The sequence below is a fragment of the Haliotis rubra genome, unplaced genomic scaffold (genome assembly GCF_003918875.1).
Source record: "Haliotis rubra isolate DU_JTF1 unplaced genomic scaffold, ASM391887v1 Scf29, whole genome shotgun sequence".
NCBI classification, from domain to species: Eukaryota; Metazoa; Mollusca; class Gastropoda; order Lepetellida; family Haliotidae; genus Haliotis; species Haliotis rubra.
Genome location: NW_025766957.1, coordinates 3,253,882 through 3,276,335, shown reverse-complemented (window position 1 = coordinate 3,276,335; position 22,454 = coordinate 3,253,882). Strand labels below are relative to the sequence as shown.

At 44.0% G+C, this 22,454-nt stretch overlaps 1 protein-coding gene across 1 annotated transcript in view; it reads right to left on the bottom strand.

The window, feature by feature from the left end:
• The window catches only part of LOC124281851 (harmonin-like), a 45,621-nt gene that overhangs the window by 4,040 nt on the left and 19,127 nt on the right, over window positions 1–22,454 (bottom strand). Inside the window, 8 exon segments of the mRNA XM_046717855.1 lie at window positions 3,628–3,683; window positions 4,775–4,884; window positions 5,416–5,512; window positions 8,037–8,096; window positions 8,757–8,888; window positions 9,210–9,439; window positions 9,784–9,845; window positions 15,630–15,793. Of these exon segments, the coding sequence (XP_046573811.1) occupies window positions 3,628–3,683; window positions 4,775–4,884; window positions 5,416–5,512; window positions 8,037–8,096; window positions 8,757–8,888; window positions 9,210–9,439; window positions 9,784–9,845; window positions 15,630–15,793 (911 nt within the window).

Here is a 22,454-nt window from a genome sequence, read left to right as displayed (position 1 = left end):
CCTACATCACCTCACCCTGCCCAACCCCACCAATTTGCCCACATCAATAGTCTTATCCAACAACACACACCACCTCACTTCACCCCACACCACCTCACCCCGCCCAACCCCACCATTTTGACCACATCAATAGCCTTCTCCAACAACACACACCACCTCACCTCACCACACACCACCTCACCCCGCCCAACCCCACCATTTTGATCACATCAATAGCCTTCTCCAACAACACACACCAATCCCACCCAACTTCACACCACCTCACCCCGCCCAACCCCACCATTTTGATCATATCAATAGCCTTCTCCAACAACACACACCAATCCCACCCAACTTCACACCACCTCACCCCGCCCAACCCCACCAATGTGACCACATCAATAGCCTTCTCCAACAACACACACCACCTCACCTCGAACCACCTCACCTCGCCCAACCCCACCATTTTGACCACATCAATAGCCTTCTCCAACAACACACACCAATCCCACCCAACATCACACCACCCAACCCCACCAATTTGACCACATGAATAACCTTCTCCAACAACACACGCCACCTCACCTCACCCCACACCACCTCACTCCGCCCAACCCCACCATTTTGATCACATCAATTGCCTTCACCAATAACACACACCAATCCCACCCAACATCACACACCACCTCAACCTACCCAACACCACCAAGTTGACCACATCAATAGCCTTCTCCAACAACATACACCAATCCCACCCAACTTCACACCACCTCACCCCGACCAACCCCACCAATTTGACCACATCAATAGCCTTCTCCAACAACACACACCACCTCACCTCACCCCACACCGCCTCACCCCGCCCAACCCCACCATTTTGATCACATCAATAGCCTTCACCAATAACACACACCAATCCCACCCAACATCACACACCACCTCACCCCACCCAACACCACCAAGTTGACCACATCAATAGCCTTCTCCAACAAGACACACCAATCCCACCCAACTTCACACCACCTCACCCCGCCCAACCCCACCAATATGACCACATGAATAGCCTTCTCCAACAACACACACAAATCCCACCCAACTTCACACCACCTCACCCACCCAACCCCACCAATTTGACCACATCAATACCCTTCTCTCCAACAACACACACCAATCCCACCAAACTTCACAACTTCACACCTCACCTCACCACCACCCCCAACCCCAACATTTTGACTACATCAATAGCCTTCTCCAACAACACACACCAATCCCACCCAACTTAACACCACCTCACCCGCCTAACCCCACCAATTTGACCACATCAATAACCTTTCTTTAACAACACACACCACCTCACCTCACCCCTACCCACCTCACCACCCTCCAACCACCAATTTGCCAACATCAATAGCCTTCTCCAACAACACACACCACCTCACCTCACCCCACACCACCTCACCCCGCCCCAACCCTACCATTTTGACCACATCAATAGCCTTCTCCAACAACATACACCACCTCACCTCACCACACACCACCTCACCCCACCCAACCCCACCATTTTGATCACATCAATAGCCTTCTCCAACAACACACACACACCAATCCCACCCAACTTCACACCACTCTCACCCCGCCCTAACCCCACCATTTTGATCACATCAATAGCCTTCTCCAATAACACACACCAATCCCACCCAACATCACACACCACTCACCCCCAAGTTGTAAGTTGGACCACATCAATAGCCTTCTCCAACAACACACACCAATCCCACCCAACTTCACACCACCTCAACCCGCCCAACCCCAACATTTTGACTACATCAATAGCCTTCTCCAACAACACACACCAATCCCACCCAACTTAACACCACCTCACCCCCAACCCCACCAATTTGACCACATCAATAACCTTTCTTTAACAACACACACCACCTCACCTCACACCACCTCACCTCACCCTACACCATCTCACCCCGCCCAACCCCACCAATTTGACCACATCAATAGCCTTCTCCAACAACACACACCACTCACCTCACCTCACCCCACACCACCTCACCCCTGCCCAACCCCACCATTTTGACATCAATAGCCTTCTCCAACAACACACAACACCTCACCTCACCACACACCACCTCACCCCGCCCAACCCCACCATTTTGATCACATGTATAGCCTTCTCCAACAACACACACCAATCCCACCCAACTTCACACCACCTCACCCCCGCCAACCCCACCATTTTGATCATATCAATAGCCTTCTCCAACAACACACACCAATCCCACCCAACTTCACACCACCTCACCCCGCCCAACCCCACCAATGTGACCACATCAATAGCCTTCTCCAACAACACACACCACCTCACCTCACACCACCTCACCTGGACCAACCCCACCATTTTGACCACATCAATAGCCTTCTCCAACAACACACACCAATCCCACCCAACTTCACACCACCTCACCCCCACCAATGTGACCACATCAATAACCTTTCTTTAACAACACACACCACCTCACCTCACCACACACCACCTCACCCTGCCCAACCCCACCAATTTGACCACATGAATAGCCTTCTCCAACAACACACACCAATCCCTACCAACTTCACACCACCTCATCCCGCCCAACCCCACCATTTTGACCACATCAATAGCCTTCTCCAATAACACACACCACCTCACCTCACCCCACACCACCTCACCCCGCCCAACCCCACCATTTTGATCACATCAATAGCCTTCTCCAATAGCACACACCAATCCCACCCAACATCACACCACCCAACCCTACCAAGTTGACCACATCAATAGCCTTCTCCAACAACACACACCACCTCACCTCACCCCACACCACCTCACCCCGCCCAACCCCACCAATTTGACCACATCAATAGCCTTCTCCAACAACATACACCAATCCCACCCAACTTCAAACCACCTCACCCCGACCAATTTGACCACATCAATAGCCTTCTCCAACAACACACACCACCTCACCTCACCCCGCCCAACCCCACCATTTTGATCACATCAATAGCCTTTTCCAACAACACACACCACCTCACCTCACCACACACCACCCAACCCTACCAAGTTGACCACATCAATAGCCTTCTCCAACAACACACACCACCTCACCTCACCCTACACCACCTCACCCCGCCCAACCCGACCAATTTGCCCACATCAATAGCCTTCTCCAACAACATACACCAATCCCACCTAACTTCACACCATCTCACCCCGACCAACCCGACCAATTTGATCACATCAATAGCCTTCTCCAACAACACACACCACCTCACCCAACTTCACACAACCTCACCCCGCCAAACCCCACCAATTTGACCACATCAATCTCCTCCCCTGAGAACACAAACCACCTCACCTCACACTCCCCTACCTTGCACAAAATTCTGCCTCTTGAGTTCCCTCATTTCAAACCACTAGTACAGATCTCCTTGTCTTGATGTACCTTTTACTAACGTCAACAAAAAACTAAGTACATTCATTCCATTTATTCTTTTTTCTGTAAGCCCTTTTGATTTTTTTTGTTATTAACACTGACCCACTATGAGCCCCAATGGGCAGATTTATCTGCCTTCAGCAGGAATAAGGTTAAAGCTACTTACACAGCATCTTCATCATTGAGCAGTCCTCCCTTGGCCACAATCACCTTCACAGAACCCTGGGGAAACATTACATACATAGTGCTGTATGGACTTGATGAACTAATAAACAGTCACTTGGGAAACTAATACTTTTATCAGTGGTGATAAGCAAATGTAAATGTGATGTGTGATAAATAATAACACAATCTAATTGGTCTCCTAAATATGATTAAAACTACAAAAACTACAAGCCTGTGTTATTGAGTATATACAGGGAAATTCTTTTAGAATAGAGCTTTGTTGAACTTTGTGTGCTGGCGAATAGGTGCCTTGCTTTGAGAGTTTGGGTTTGAATTCTAGATGGGACTCAATTCAAAGAGTACTAGAATCTGTATTTCACTGAGAAAGTGTATCCAAAATATAACATCCGTAACCTGTTGAAGTGGGCAACCCCTGGTAACTGTTTGTTGTAAGCTTGTTTAGTGAAACCAAGTGATAACAATACACTACATGGATACAAGTCTGTTCTTTACATGTGACTATAATCTATGTTTCATTCTGTCTTAATCAACAAGGATTGACTTGTTTAGCAGAGGTGTTATGTTCAGTGACGTTCAGGAGCTTCAATCCACACAAACTGGGTACAACTATATATATCAACCAAGTCAGCGAGTCAGACTATCATATTCTGTTTGTTGCATATACAAGCATATTTTGACCAATTCTAATTTGGATCTCTAGAGTTTTTACAACATGTTACCCATGAAGATACGGGTTAGAATTGGTCTTCAGTAACCTATGCTTGTCGTAAGAGGTGATTAACGGGATCGAGTGTTCAGGCTTGCTGACTTGGTTGACATATGTCATCGTATCCCAATTGCATAGATCGATGCTCATGCTGTTGATCACTAGATTCTCTGTTCCAGACTCGATTATTTACATACTGTCGCCATATAGCTAAACAACAAACAAACCAACCAACCAACCAAACAGGTAATGGTACTTTTCAGTATTTGCTATTTCTATCTAGGATCTCATCTTTTAAGGTGAGTGAGTTTAGTTTACGTCGCACTCAACAATATTCCAGCTATAGGCCAATCTTTTAGAAATTATCCCTTCATCCAACCACCATCCACCCCTCATATGAGAGGTTGATGATGTTACATACCATGTTGTTGGCTTCGGCTTCGCGGAGGATGTTGAGGGCCTGGGCTGACGTGAGGTCAAGGAAGCTGCGACCACTCACCATCAACAGCTGGTCCCCTTTCTCTATCCCACCTGCAGACAGACGTTATGGCAGTTGGGACTAACTATATTCATTGTGTCTGTTAGGGAGGACAAGGGTCCTGAGAATATTTTCAATTCCACTGCTATAAGACTTGGTCCTGAGATGTTTCAAGATTATTTTCACAACCAGTGAACATGGGATTTTTAAAAAAACAAACAGAATATTTTCATTACCACTGCTTTAAGACTGGGATTATTGTAAAAGAAACCAGAATATTTCCACTACTGATGCTCCAAGACAGAGCTTGTTTAAAAAAAACAAAACTTTCACTACTGCTACTTCAAGTCTTTCCTAGAAAGAACAAAATATTTTCATAACATCTGCTTAATGACTGTGAGTTTTGTAAAAACTCCAATTTTCAGTTCCATTGCTTTAAAACATACAAGTGTTATCTCTGCCTAGTGAGCAGATTTTTGTGTGTGAGAAAGTTTATAAGTTCAGCATAAACTTCCCTAGACTTAAGGAAACAACAGTTTCTTTACCACTGCTTGTACTGCTTGTTACTTAGTAGAGTTACCTACCCTGTCTCTCGGCAGCCCCATAAATGTCTGCCACAAGGATCTTGTCAGCCAATGGGGTTCCGATTCCACCTTCAACTCCGATTCCCAGGGACTCACTCTGAATAGATGTTGTTACAGTATTCCATTATTATAGACTGAATTCAAGAATTAGCGGGTGTGGAGTACCAAAGTCACAGACAGAACATGAAATGAAATTTTGCTCTCAAAAGAAAATAGAAATGAATTTGAAGGTGATAATTCACTTTGAAAGTTTAGCTGTATGTTATTCATACCTTATAAAATGATTACTGTGGTCGGTTTCAAATGGAAAATTACAGGTATCAAACTCAAAGATTAAAATCTCTAAATTGAAAACACACCACATTTGAGTTACATCTTGCATCTCATAAATACCAAAGTTCCAACAAAACTTCCTCAGTCTACTCAGGCTTCTGTAATTATCTGCTGCAAAATATTTTTAAAATGGTATAATTTATTCTCAAACATATACTCAGTGTCATTAATGAAAGGTCAAGCTATTAGTATTCTATTCCTGAAAAGTTGAAAAAAGCTTCGTTTTTCTTTGACATATATACAACTGAATGTTTTACAAACTTTCTTAACAGTATGGAAAAACACATCAGGCTGACGTTATTATTACGTTCTTTAACGTCTGATACATTCTGTTACAAATGGCACATTTTTTATTCATATTATCAATATGGAAATCCACTTGCCACTTAATGTCAATGATTTGCAGATGCAAGTCGCTCGATCCATGGAAACCCGTGAAAGTCCGGGTTAGAATATTTGATCTTCAGTAACCCATGCTTGTCGTAAGTGGCGACTAATGGGATTGGGTTGTCAGGCTCGCTGACTTGGTTGACGCGTAATTGGTTCCGAATTGCGCAGATCGATGCTCATGCTGTTGATGGCTGGTTTGTCTGGTCCAGACTCGATTATAGCTGGAATATTGCTGAGTGCGGCGTAAAACTCACTCACTCACTCACTTACTCTATTCATGGAAAGTGGAGGACAATACACATGCACTGATGCCTTTTCACTGTCGTTCACTGTTCAGGTACCTGTTTCAAATCACGGCTTAAAATGAGATGTTTATTTGACACTTGCTGAAAGGGGTCAGGCTATAGGCTGTTTAGAATCTGGTCAAACTCAGCAGCATGTTGCTGTCTGCTTTAATGTGAGTCAAAGTGCTATTGGTAGACTGTGGCAGAAATTTCAAGCCAATGGGTCCATGGAATATGCACGTCGACCAGTTCGCCCCAGAGTCACAGTCTGAGATGATAGGCACATGATTAACTCGGCGTTATGTAACAGATTCCTTAACACAGCACATCTTCAGACAGAATACTTCAATGTTAACAATGTAAGGATATCCAGGAGCACCGTTCGTTGGGGTTTATGGGCAGCCGGACTCTGCTGTAGGCGACCTGCAGTTGGTCCACCACCATGTCACAGGCAGGCAAATTTGTGATGAGTAGACATCATGGCCGCTGGTCTTGTGTGCTCTTCACAGAGGACAGCAGATTCAACTTATCCTTCCATGATGGTCGGCAGAGCATTTATCGTCGCAATGGAGATGCAACTGTGGCCATGCATAACCTATTAGGCGGGGGTCGGTCATGGTTTGAGCAGGGATAACTCCTGCTGGATGTACTCCACTGCACATGGTCGACGGTAATCGTATCGGACAGAGTTATCGGGATGAGATTCTGGCTCCTATAGCAGTACCATTCCTGCACGCTATGCATGGCTTTTATGGTCGACACTCTTTACTGCAAGACGACAACACCAGGCCTCATAGGGCCAAGATTGTTCCTTAGGCAGCAGAGTGTACAGCGAATGGAGTGGCCAGCATGCTCGCCAGACCTCAACACAATTGAGCATGCCTGGGATGAACTCAGTCCACGTGTGTACACACGTGACGTGACCCAGCACCAGTGGACTCCGCAGAGCACTAGTAGAGGAATGGAATGAGATTCTGCAAGCTTTCTTTATGAACTTCACAAGAAGCATGAGAACAAGGTGCACCTGTGTCTTGAATGACAGAGTGTTTCATGATTGTCATTTTCATTTTGGGGGTTGGTCTATACAACTGATGTTTGCTGGAGCTGTTTGAACTTTTTGTGTGTATGCGACAATGTGTCAAGTTTGTCAACACATTAAACATTATGATGACCCTCTTAGTTCTATTATGTCTGAGAGACATTTCTTTACATGTGCTATATATCATTTGACCCTTTAGTAATGATGCCTTGTATATATTATGAAACAACTCATATTGTAAAAGTGAGACATTTCTCATTATATAATGATGTCACAAATGATGTATAAAAAAGATGCTTCTGACCAGTCAGGGTCTGCGAAGATCTGGGTTAGAATTGATCTTCAGTAACCCATGCTTTTCATAAGAGGCGTCTCACAGGATCGGGGGGTCAGGCTCGCTGACTTGAATGACAAATGTCATTGAATCACAAGTGCGTAGATCGATGCTCATGCTGTTGATCACTGGATTGTCTGGTCCAGACTCGATTATTTCCAGACCCCCGCAATATAGTTGGAATATTGCTGAGTGTGGCGTAAAACTAAACTCACTCACTCACTGACCAGTCAGAACTTACCTCCCCTACTCCAATGGTGATCACACTCAGATCCTTCCCATCTGACACCTCAGGGGGAAACTGCACAACAAGGCAATTAGAAGAAATAGTCAAATTGGAAGCAAAATATGTAACAACTAAACATTCCCTATTCTGTCTTGTACTTAAAGCTATCTGATACAAGGCACATGGGAAGCGGTATTAGCCTTAAAATAAACACAACTGTGTCAAATAAATCAGCCATCTTGGTTAACATGGGTTGTCTCCCTTGTTCTGGCATAGTGACAATGGGACACGATACAGTCTTGTCAAAAATGATAAAATAAGATAATTGTTGACTATCACTTGTCTAAAAAATGAACACATTGAAAGATTTTTTAATGAAATAGGTTTCCAATATAACAGAAAGCAGCTTTATAAACTAGCCAAAGCCTAGTCTATTTTCTTTGGAGTTTTTTAAATTCAGGTTCTGTGGAAAAGACAAGTCTCAGATCTTATTCTGTATTGACAGTATTCCCATCCTGGCCTATGAATAATTCAATAAGTCTTGAACAGGAAACTAGAGTCTAATATTATAACAAGTACCAATTTGTCAACCTGGTCACATACCGAAAGTATCAAATCCTCGTTTTTATGAACTGGACTCTCTGTGGGCTTTCTCCCAGCATGGTTCCTCATGGGCTACAGAATTCTTTGAAGAAACATTAACATGGAATATTATCAGATAGTTGTGCCACTTACCAGAGAATAAGGATTCTGTATGTCTTCCATGTTGGTGAAGGTGGCCATGTTGCTAGGCCCGAGGAGAGTTGGCCCCATATTCTTGGCTTGACGGGCAGCTAAGATAGCCGCCTTCCCACCAAGCTGCACAGGCTGAAAGGGTAAGTTTAGTTTCACACCATTTTTAGTAATATTCAAGCAATATCATGGTGGAGGACACCAGAAATGGGCTTCACACATTGTGCCCATGTGGGGAAATCAACCTGAATCTTCAGCATGACGAGGGAAAGCAAATCACTAAGCTACCCCACTGCCCCTCAGGCTGAAAGAAGCACACAAACATTCAGAAATACATAGTCACTCCTAAAGATACCAGAGTATATATTTCATAAAATGACCACTCCCCATTCCATTCTCATCCTTCACATTCCTTTCCAGGAAATGATATACACCCCATTCAGATTTATGTCATACCTGACGTGAGAATGTCATTTCTTCATGCCAATCTTCAGTCGGAGTTTCAACCTGGTTTGGAGCCTCAGTGTCAGCAACAGCATCACTCTCACTTGACCATGCTGAGAATGAGGTCATAGCCTCTAGTTCTTCTGGGGGAGGAGGTGGTGGGAGGTGGGGCTCCTCCTGTGGTGGCTGTTGGTGGGGTGTTTCAACCATCACAGTTGTCATGAATTTTGGTCGGTTTGATTCTGTGAAAACAAAACTTTGAATCATAAATACACTATATACTAAAACTGGCAAACATACTCCTTGGAGTTTGAATATGACAAACAGTAAACTACTGTCTGTAACAAACTAAAGGGGTCAATTTGAGTTCATTATAACCAATGTGTGCAGGCCATTTCTGGTGTCCTCTGCCGTTATATTGCTGGAATATTGCTAAAAGCGTTGAAAACCATACTCACTCACCTAGATATAGTGAAACCTAATTTACCCAGATTTAAGATTTCCATATATTCTGCTATAATTAGAGAATATGATATAAGCCATATTTCCCTATATCCTTGTGTATAAATGTGTATAAATGTCTCACTGAGATGCTGCTGAATCAGCTCTTCTTGATCCAACGAAGGAATGTCTGGTGGCTCAGGAGTGCTGCAATACAACAAACATATTCATCATATCTGGTCATGATATACGAGGACTGAAGACATTTTCCAGAGAGAAAAAGATACTGTTTTCTTTAAAACAATTTTAATGGACACAGTTACCATTTTTCACTCATCAAACTTATAAACTTTAAAACTCATGTGTATTCAATATATTTTTCTTATGATAATTTTTGTACAAGAAAATGCATCAATTACTTGTATATTACATCATACTTGCTGTTCTGTTGACGACAATTATACTATGAGATCTTGAGCAAAACAAAACCACAAAATAGTTGTGACTTATCAACACACAAACAAAAGCATCTATCAGAGCTTCCTAACAAACCAACAGAACCATGCCAATAAATAAGTGATTGAATAAGTGAGGGATTATGTCCACAATGATACAGCTATATCATGGTGTCCTGAAATTAATCAAATCTGGACTAGAACAACCAGTGGCCGATGTCATGAGGCACTATCCAGGCAGTTGGGTGCACTGGTGCCACACAGGCAGGTCACACATTGCAACCAGACTGATCTCTTTTTTGTTGATTCTGACAATAAGCACAAGCTCATTCTGCACTAATTAACAAATGCCAGAGACAATATACCAATATAATATTGATATATTTTCTCTGCTAATGATAATTAAAATTTACATAATAACTAACCTACAAATACAAAACATAATCTGACTTCCAGTTCTACAAATTAATTCATCTATAAAGCACAGTCATAATTTGGGTACAATAATAACTACTGCTTTACTGAAAATAGGAAATTAGCAAATTCCTAATAAATCTACTGTTACTATCTATACACCACACAGTGTATGACAACATCAAATGAGAACCAAACTGGTATTCCATCTACACTCACCCCGTTCGTCACCAAATTGTGAACCTCTTCTTATACAATACATAACAGCACACACTTCAAACACTGAGTCCTTGAGTTCAACTAAAATTTACCATATGTCATGTTTATTGTTTAACGGGGCGGTGGGGTAGCCTAGCGGTTAAAGCGTTTGCCTGTCATGCCAGAGACCTGGGTTCGATTCCCCACATGGGTACAATGTGTGAAGCCCATTTCTGGTGTCCCCCTCCATGATATTGCTGGAATATTCGTAAAGGAGTGTAAAACTAAACTCACTCACTCATTATTGTTCAACACAATATTAGCAATATTAGAGATATACAATGGGTATCTGTTAATAAAAAGTCTGGACCAGACAATCCAGTGATGGACATCATGATCATTACCTCATAAAGTAAGGATACAATAATCAACCATTTCCAGATCCTAGCCAAACTATCCAGAGCCCTGTTTCACAGAGCGATCATAGCGTTATGACTAGCACATCTCCTATACGTTAACATGAGTTACGACAGTCGTAGGACTATGATCGCTTTGTGAAACAGGACCCAGTTGGTTGCCTCTTATGACAACAGGTTTCTGGGATGTTTTTTTTACCCACAACTTCAATGGATCCATGTGTATCAACATAAAAGTATATAATATGGTTGACAAACTGACACTGAGAAAATTAAACACAACCCTGACAACTTAAGATGTCATCACTTCGCCTCCTACAATTTGATGCTGGTACTATGGTCATGCAATCAGTTATATTTAGCAGTGGGTGTATCTCAAATGAAGTCATGAGTGCTTTAAATACTACATGTGCAGGGTTTGTATCTTTTAGTCCACTGGAGGTAATTACAAATACAGCACACACTGCTAAGCATGGCTGCCTACAGTCACATGACTGAAGACCCTCGTCCACACTGTAACCATGTGATCAAAACTAAATGATTGTTATCGCTAGAAAAATGAATATTTCTTGAATAGCACACTTTGCAATTTTTGTATTACTGTAAATTATATTCCTTATAGTTGGAATTGCTCTTTTTAACTTTTCCCTAGTAATCATCAGAACACATACACCTACATACACAAGTTTAAAACACAGCCTAGTCATCCCATCCTCTGTGATCCACGGAATTATATGTCAATTCTAGGTTGATATATACCCTGGACCCGATTGCTCACAATAATTTTATTTTGACTTGTTAGAATGACATGATGACAAGATAGTAATCCAACAAATTCTCGCATATAACAGATAATACAAGATAGCATATAAAACATCCCTTCCCTACCTTAATATGCAGAAAAACATATTGTCTAGCTAAAACAACATTCCTAAGAATCTTGTGATCAGATTTAATGTACCAAAGGCTTTCTCCTACAACATATACATAGTCAGTTCTATTATACCTGGACCTGAAACTCGTATAGAAGATTCAAGTTCCATGTTAAGATGGTGATAAGAAAGAGGGAGGTGATATCAATTCCAAAACTTTAGGTGTGATTGCTCCAGGGAATTTATAATAGAATGGAGATATAATACTTTGGAAAATTCCTAATGGTTCCTTATTTGTGAGTTGGCAATGCAGATAAGTTGCTAAATCATAACTACTATGACATCTATTCTGAAACAACTCAATCTTTCACTGTAGAACAGGGCAACATCAGATGAGAGTATTTATCTGTACTTATTTATTTCTTTAAAGATCACAACAAATGAGAAAAAGATGACAAACATTTCTTTTAAAACAACAGTGAAATCATAACATAAAATTCTACACACTTCTAAACAATGCAGTGACTTTGACAAAATGTTTGTATTTATCTTTGTTTATTTCCATATCAATAAGAAAAGTAAATACATCTTTCTGTAAATGCAGAAAAATCTTCTGATGAGTTATTTTCACTTCAAGGTTCCATAGATGTCAGAAAGGAGATATTTAACTGAACTATGAGTTTTCACTGATTTAGAGACACCTTCTTAAATCTCTGACGTGTGCCAATCAAAGGGAGAGCACTCTTATGAAACATGTCCACAAATAAGACTTTCATCTCAGATTCATGCATACAGCTGATGGCAATCATTGCTTTCATCACTGGTTTTGCATAAAAATCTAATATATTCTCAAAGGATATTGATAATTTGTTCTGGGTGACTAAACCCACATCAAAAGCATTCATTAACTTCTAACAGTGGAAAGATTAAACTGAAATGAAAAAATATTTAATTCAGGGTGGTAGACAAGAGACACAATCTTATAATATTTTGACCCCTACCCCTATCAAACACACAACAGAAATTTCAAATTGTCTTACTGGTTTTCAAAATACATATCTGAACTTGTCTTGTCAACCTCTTTAAGCCAGATTCGATGGTCTAACAATTTAAAAATAATGACAATAATTAACACAGCATGTTTTCATTTACATTTAAATTTACACTCAGTATAGTGAACACATAAAAAGAACTTTCCAAATTTCATTCTTGTTTGTTTGTTGGTTTGAATCACTTATGAATAAGTATTCTCTGTATTGTTTGATAAGTTGCATCAGATGCATGTATTTCTTTATACAAGGGGCTATCAAAAGGATTTGAGCCTAAAATTTAAGAAACTTACTCAACTGACACAGTCAATTGTAAAGGGAAATTATTGAATATGAAAAGGACACAAAACATCATTTAGTTTTCTGTCACTGCCAAAAATAAATTAGTATTTTCTCGAAACTTCTGTTGAGGGTTGAAAAACCTTGATATTGTTAATTGTACGTTATACACACATAATTTTAAGCATCACCTACTTTACTACTCCTTGACAAATAAAATACATAAATTTGCACCAATGTCATCACATTCATTAAGTGAAAATAACATTACAGATAAAACACTGGGACTGTGATATTTGGACCTGAACATGTCTTGACAAGCACTGAACAACACATAGCTGATTTGACATTATATTTAGGAATGTAAGAACATGGCTGCTTCTACAAGACAATAAGGTACTATAACCAGGCTATTTAGAATTGAAAATGTAATACACATTTGATAAACATTTAAGGAAAATCTGAAGTCGAGTTAGGAAGGGTCAGTGTACTTGGAAACGGTCACCCTAAGGAAACAGGACTTCAGTGATGCCAAAGCTCAAGGCACTCATTGCACTGTCACTTGTTTCTATGGTTCCATCATCACCATTATCATCAGCACTGTTCTACGGTACTCAGCTCCGCACAGATATATATCTGACATCACAGCAGAAGCCTCACAGCCACAGCACATATTAACACACATCCCACTTAGCTGAGTAGGGAATAATGGCCATTGCCCAATCAGAATCTGAAAACATGGTCAATATTTCTCATATCTGCTACCATCAGATGCAGTTGAGAGGACACAAACAATGGTGTTGTAATATTCTGGGAGATATGATGGGGCTAATGGGGACCCATAGCTTTGTGCAGTGAAAGCTAGAAAAAGAGACTGGAACATTTTTCATTATCCATCACATTTCATTTGGAATCTAACAAGGTTAGTGAAATATGTTGAACACTGCCTGAAAAACATTTCTGTCACATCTAAAGTGGGTCATATTTCTTTCTGATCTTCATGATCTCAAATCTCTATAACCAATGTGCCAGTATAAAGTAATATTTCACTCAGTGTACATACATAAGAAACATTGATTTACATGTAATAATTACATTAAATTCTCATTGTTTCATTCTAACCACTTTCCCAAATGTCATTGAAAATCTATTTCTTGCAATACTATTCAGATTTTACATCAATTTAGGGAATTTTTTTCAAAAAAGGTTTTATATGTTGTTTCAGATTTACTTAAGCCATAATTTCAGATTGCATGATATCAACAGTTTCTGATCATTATATTCCAAGCATTGGTCCTGAAACCAATGATCAGTATAACACCACACAATGTGATAACAGGCTATGTCTCAGGACCTCACCTCATCATCTGACTCATGATGCTGTTTTTTGTTTGTTTGTTTTTTAAGGCTGCACTCAGCAATATTCCAGCTATAGGGCAGCGGTCTGTAAATAATCCAGTCTGGACCAGACAGTCTAGAGACCAACAACCTGAGCACAGATCTATACAATATATGTGTCCACCAAGTCAGCGAGCCTGACCACCCCTTGTGACAAGCATGGGTTGCTGAAGATCAATTCTAACCCGAATCTTCACGGGCTACTCATGATGCAATGTTAGGTGAACTTTTGACACATGATGTACAAAACAGATCAATGATAATTTCATCATTCAAATGGTTCTCCCTCAAAGAACTGCCAATGATAAATAAGAAACATCATCTGAACTTGGGATATTGCTCCCCTTTCTAGTTGTTTTCACACATACACACCAACCCACTTCAGACAGGATGTGTACACTGCGCCCGTCTTGTCATCTCCATAGAGACTGTAGAGAGGTCTCGTATCAGCATCACTTCACACAGGACTTAGGTAGATTAGTACTTTGCTTGGAAACCTTCTTAGTACACACGCCACCGTGTGGACAAATACTACAGGGAACAATTTCATGTACAGGGACATTACTCTGCATATAAAAAGCGTTAAAACTGATGTTTGTTCATCTGGACGATTTCATAACACAGTGTCCAGATTGGCAGGGTTACACTATAGCTTAGAATGAAGAATGAGTCCATCTATTTCTTAGCTACCATAAAACAATGTAAGTATATATATCCAGAACTACAAAACTGCCACGTTAGTGCAAAATATTGTTAGTTTGGTACAATGGCGATCACCAGGATCTCACTGTAAACATCAAGCCTGGCATATCTCTACTGAATGTTCCTAGCCCTGATCATCATGATGGATGTCTAATAGTAAACATGGTCATCAAACTTGACCCGTCGTTTCTGCACATCGTAACCGTACCTGCTGCTCACAACCTGATTGGTCTCTTGGATAGTACGAAACGATGTCCGTGAATCAGGCGCAGGAGTAGCTATAGGCTCCTCAGACACAATAGTAGGCTTAAAACTGGCAGCTGGCTCTGGCTTCCTCTGTCTCTGTCGGCCATGTTGGAACAATGGCAGCCCCTAAAACATATTGATTGCTCTCATATTGTCGTTTGTTAAAATAGGACATGTATATATGTTCATAATGCTACACTGGGCAATATTCCAGTTATATCATATTATAGAAACCAGTAAATAATCAAGTCTGGACCAGACAAATCAGTGATTGTTACTGTGAGCAATAACCAAAGTTGAACAGGGGACAATGACACACAATCAACCATGTTACTTGATCCAATAAGTTGCGTCTAGGCACAATCATTAGTTGCATGGGAAGTATTCTAATCCAGTATCGAAACAAGTACTATTGTAAACAAACGTCCTGGAAGGTGACAAATCTCCTTGGCCCCCACAAATTAGATGAAAGATCAAATCATCACACTGTTTAATCTGACTACCTTTTCTGTCCAAATACAAAATTAGTCAAAGCTTGTACTAGCCCAGACTTAGGCTGGTTTTATAGTGCTAGCTAACTGAGATACCATGCTACAGCTAAGCATGATTACCCCACTCAGACACATTACACTGACTCTGAGCAGACCAGTCCTTTTTTAAAGTCCATTAATGCCTAGCACCAGGCAGGGACCAACAAGTACCATATTTTAACGTATTTTGGTTTGACACGGCTGGGGACAGCCTGCAACATTCCGCTCTCTGGGCGGGCGCTCTAACCACTACACCACGGAGGCGGTTAATTTTGTTAGGCACACACCAACATCAAAGTTAAAGTTGTTGCTATGGAAATGGAAACACCATAAATTCTAATAATCTCTACATAACAAAAGGAACCAGGTGACTTTCTGGTCTTGTGTTTGAAAAATGTCATGAAAATTACAGATTAGTTTTAGAGGCATATTCCAGACTATCACACCAACATGAACAGTGTCAAACTGGTTGCTATGGAAATGGGAAAAAAAAAATAATTAAATTCTAAAAATTCGAACTAACCTGTAGAGGTTTAAGATTCTTTGAATATATTCCTCCTTGGGGTACTTATAAGCATTTAAATGTCCATTTAAATTCCCTACGACAGTTGTAACAATATTTGAATAAAATATTTACAAAACAAAAACTACGTTTTGTCTTGTGAGACCACCCTTACAGGGCCTTCCGGCCCCCTACAGCCAAGAGCAGGTAACTCTAGACCGTAACCTCGTACCTCACTTTCCATGCTGAACTAAGTCAGACAGAATGCTGGGAGGGAGGGAGGTACCCAAGGAGGAATATATTCAAAGAATCTTAAACCTCTACAGGTTAGTTCGATTCTTTTTATATATTCCTCCTTGGGGTACTTATAAGCATAAGACAGACTCCTAAAGACGGATCTCAGAAGCGGCATTCTGTCTGCTTAAACACCCCGACAAGAAGTGGAATTTCCCAAGCTAATTATAGCAGAAAAGGCACACTTACCCGGTCGCGTGTCCACCAAAGCCAATCAGGCGGGGCATGAGCCAGGGTCAGGGTTAAACGTATGCAAATTTGTCCAGCTTAAACCTCGCTAATGCAACGCGAACAAGACACACCCTCCCTCCTTCCCGTAATCTACTCGGAAGTGAAGATAAGGGTCCCTTAATAAACCCAGAAACAAAATGCCGGAATATGAACAGCAAAGTTTCCAAGGGCATTTTAGTCTAGAGCTTCTCGGTTAGAAAGCAAGAGACATGGGAATAAAAACCAGCACCACATAAAACCCATCACCAAGGGAAAAATGTAACAAGATTTGTAAAACCCAACACCAGTGTTAAAATTGGCAGATAATGGTTCACACAATAATGTTTTAAAACCTCAAAGCTCAATCGGCTAGAGAGGTGGAACCATGCCCACTGGAGAGAACTGACTGACCGAACCGAGCACGCTCACTGGAGAGTCTGTCAAGTTGGCAATGACGGATGAACGTACTCGGACGGCTCCAAATAGCCGCGGAGCAGATCTCCTCAATGGGCAGGGCTGCAGCGTAAGCTGTCGATGTAGCCACTGCCCTAACCGAATGAGCTTTCAACCCAACAGGCGGGATACGCCCTGTTTGAGTATAACTCATATGTATGGCAGAGACAAGCCACCGAGAAATGGTCTGCTTGGTCGCCGGAAGACCAGCCTGAACCCCGCCATAACAACAAAACAATTGGTTACCCTTACGGGTACCCCTTGTTCGTTTGATATAAGCCTGAAGTGTCTTACGGACATCTAAGACGGAGCGCGTCGAGAGAGGTACCGGACAGGAAGGCTGAGTGAAAGCTGGGAGCTCAATAGGGCTGTCACATGGAAGGGACTATCCTTCTTAGGACGGTAAGTCTCAGGCAGCCGAATGCTAACTCTGTCTTTGTGAAAACAGTAAGCTGGATCGGCCGACATTGCATGAATATCGCCAACCCGCCTGCCAGAAGTCACCGCCACAAGAAACGCCGTCTTCCACGTCAACAGCTGGAGGGAAAGAGCCGACAGATTGTGAAACAGTGGACCGGACAGCCAATCAAGAACGATTGACAAGTCCCACGGGGGACTAATCCGCCGGACAACCGGACGGATTCTGTCCACGCCTGCTAAAAGCACTGTACAAGAGGGTGCTGCCCCAAGAGAGCACCGTCAACAGGAATATGAAGCGCGAGAAATAGCCGTGAATATCCCGAAACAGTGGAAGCCGCTAGACCGGCTTCCAACCGAGACTGGAGGAATTCTAACACACAGACTAAATCTGTAGAAAAGGGATCAAGAATCCCCTGTTGACACACCAGCAGCGAATAACAGGCCCATCTATCCTCATATTGAACGCTTGTCGAATCCCTCCGCCGAAGCCAGAATTGTGTCTGCAACTGGTGCAGGAATTCGCCGCATGGAGGCGATCCCCTGATAGCGCCAAGCCACCCACTGAATCCTGGGATTGGTGGGGTAGCTCCGCTCTGGGATAGGAGGTCCGGTCGAAAAGGTAATAGAACAGGAGGCTGAGCCAGAAACCTGAGAATTACCGAAACCAGCGTTGTGCCGACCAAAGGGGTGCCAGAAGCACAAGTAGCCGAGCTGGTTGTGCGGTCAGCCGCGACAGGACCCTGGAAATCAGTGGTATCGGGGGGAACGCCCACAGTACCCTGTCCGTCCAATCTAGCTGAAAGGCGTCGTTGACTAACGCACCCGGATCCGGAATCCGGGAGCAAAACACAGGAATCTGGTTCGTCACCCCAGACGCAAACAGATCCACCTGGAAACGAATTCAACAACTGGGAGATAATCCCGAATATCTCCCGGTCGAGCATCCACTCGTGTGGGGCTAGTATACGCCGTGAGAGAGCATCTGCACGGACATTGTCTACCCCCGGGAGATAAACAGGCAAAACCCGAATGTTGAACTGATCGCACCACAGTAGAAACTGCCACGCCTCCTGAAGGAGCGACGGAGACACTGTGCCGCCTTGCTTGAGAATGTAAGACATGGCCGTTTGATTGTCCATTTCTAGACGAACCACACGGCCCTGCACCAACACCCGGAAGCACTCGAACACCTTGCGGACTGCTCTCAGTTCTAACACATTGATGTGTAGGCTGACCTCCTGCTCCGACCAGAGGCCGGAGGCTGAGTGCTCGCCCAGGACCCCCCCCCAACCTGTGAGGGAGGCGTCCGTCTGAACTGAGAGGGAAGGTGTCGGGGTGTCGAGGGGGATCCCCCTTGACAAATTCCCGACTTCCGTCCACCATCGCAAGTGAGGGATTAACCACTCTGGTGTTATGAGCATAATCTCAGAGCCCTGCGAAAGTGGGACCACAGCTGAGCTAATGCTTGCTGAATTGGTCGCGATCCTCAAACGCCGACGCCAAACCACGCCCACTGTCGCCGCCATGTTGCCGAGCAACCGAAGCCATGTTCGGGCCGACGCAACGGATGACTGGAGGAACTGTAGCACAGTCCTCCGGACTTTGACGATGCGGTCCGGAGCAAGGGAAACAATCCCTAGCGCCGTGTTGAATCTGGCTCCCAAGAATATCAGATCCTGCGTCGGAACGAGGTCTGATTTCTTAAGATTGATAATCCAGCCCAGTGACACTAGAGTATCCAGCACGCACAGTGTGGAGGCTCTGCTTAACTGAGGCCCTAAGGCCCGTAGAAGCCAATCTTCCAGGTACGGGTGACAACACCTGCCCTGAGACCTGGCTAACTGAGCTGGGATTAACATAAGTTTGGTGAACACTGGGGCCGTGGAGATGCCGAAGGGGAGCACGCGAAACTGGTAGCACGTCCCGTCGAAGGAGAACCGGAGGTACTTCTTGAATTCGGGATGCATTGGAACATGGAGGTATGCGTCTTTGAGATCGATTGATGTAAGCAAATCCCCTGTCTCGACGGAGGAGATCACTGACCTGAGTGTCTCCATCCTGAAAGACGGCACCTCCAGTAATTTGTTCAGCCCTCTGAGATTCAGAATGGGTCTGAACCCTCCGTCCTTTTTGGTCACGAGGAAGTAGGTGGAATAAAACCCCTCTTCTCGCTGACTCACAGGAACCACCTCGATGGCCGCCTTGGTCAGTAAAGACTGAACCTCGGCACGGAGGACATCCGGCTTTGTCGTGGGGGTCGGCACAGGCGCAGCCGAACCCCGAGAAGGACGGAGGATCGCCTCCACTGTGGCAAATGGCCATCCCTGAGCGTGGACAGGACCCAGGGATTTGAGGTGGCTGCCTCCCAATCCGGGAGGAATAGGGACAGCCGGCTGCCGACAGGGACGTGTGGCAAGAGGCAGTGCACCCCCACCGTCGGCAAGTCTCCGCTTGCGTGAGTGGGGGGCAACAAGGGCTCTGGGGAATGAATCAGTGGGAAGCCGGAGCTGGCTTCCCCTTGCCCCGAAAAGACTGCTGCGCTGGAGCAGGCTTGCCCCTGCCTCTCGAACGCCTGCTCCGCTTGGACTGCAAAGGGGCAGCCCACTTAACAACATCCTTCGCCGAGGCAGAAGGGTAAGCGGATGCAAGCGGGGAGGGCCGATGGCGAGGAGCGGAGGGCTGCTCTAACAAAGGCTTTGAGTCCTTAAAGGTAGAGACAGCCTCCGCGGACTCCCTTACCACCTGCAAGGCCCCAGGGAACAGGGAAGATCCCATGGTATAGGGCAATGACAGTAGAGCTTGCTGTGTGGCCGGCTAATATCGCGCCACAGACAGCCACAGGCGGCGCAAGCCCATGACCGCATTCCATCATCTGGCTGGCACAGCACCTAATGCTGTCCCTAGCCAGATGTGAGTGCATCGCCCCGTTAACTGCCGCTGGGCGAGCACCGACCGATGAATCGGCACCGCGCAAAGCGCCTGTGGGCCACCAGCTGTCCCTGCAACGCAGACAGGTAGGCTGAATGGATGGCTACTTTAAGTTGCTGGGCAGCGACCGGTAACATTCTTCGAATGACCGGTAGGCAGACTTCAGCGGCAGTGACGCACTAGCCGGAAAAGGGGAGGCGCTGCCCTGCCTGGCGAGGCCAGGGAGGACGAAGACGACCCTCCTAACGTGACTGAGGCAAAGACGCACTCGTACCCACCACTGGTGGGCAGGCGAAGAGCGGAACAGCAACCCGCGCAGGACTTCCTCACCTAACTGGTACCGCCTACCTACGCGCAGGTAAATCAAACGCCGAGAGCGGTGGCAGTACCAGCCAAGAGGAGCCAGGAGCGGATTCACCACCTCACTGACCAGTGATGGGAGAACTGGTCGGCGCCAGGCGTGCCTCAATGACAGGGCAAACCTGATCGCCGGCACCAGGTTAGGTCGCACCAGACGCGGCTTTTACTATGGGAGGCGCTTTGGACGGGGATCCTGTGCCCAGAGATCACCCCGCACCAAGCAGGTTGCCGTGAAAAACAGCGTGTCTAACCGCCTGCACTGAATGGTTTACAGCGAGAACATGGCACATGCCGCACACCCCTCTTCCTCATGTTCCTTCTGCACTAAACAGAGATCAGCCAAGCAGACCTCGTGGGTATCCCGTGCACGGGAATTGCAGCAGCAAGGCACGGAAGTACAGGGTTTAAACTGCAACAAGTAAAACCTGTGCAGCAATCTACCCTATACCCACATACAAATACATGTAAAAGACGCATGGGCTTACACAACTAATGCGACAAACGTAGCATGCAGTTGACAACCTAGTACACACACTGCAGCATAACTAACAATTCACGGGTTTTGGTTTTTTAGCGTAATATAGAAAATGCGAGCAGTAGACATACGCCCTACACGTACAAAGTACAAATAAAAAACCACTAAAACCACCTGTAACATTGAAAAACCACATGGGAAACCAATGAACAGGAAGGCTAGCGAAGGGACCTGTCCGCCATCTTGACATGCACTAGCGAGCCGACCGCGACAGGTACCAAGTTACAACGAAATTATGAATGAAAAATTCAGAAAAAAACTCCAATTCGCCCATGCAGGGAAAAAAGAGAACCATACATACAGTTGCAGTTTCTGAAACACTCATAACTCTCTTAGTCGCAAGGAAAAACCTTCTGGTATGGACCCACGTCTTGTCGGTACAACTACAGCATGGAAAGTGAGGTACGAGGTTACGGTCTAGAGTTACCTGCTCTTGACTGTAGGGGGCCGGAAGGCCCTGTAAGGGTGGTCTCACAAGACAAAACGTAGTTTTTGTTTTGTAAATATTTTATTCAAATATTGTTACAACTGTCGTAGGGAATTTAAATGGACATT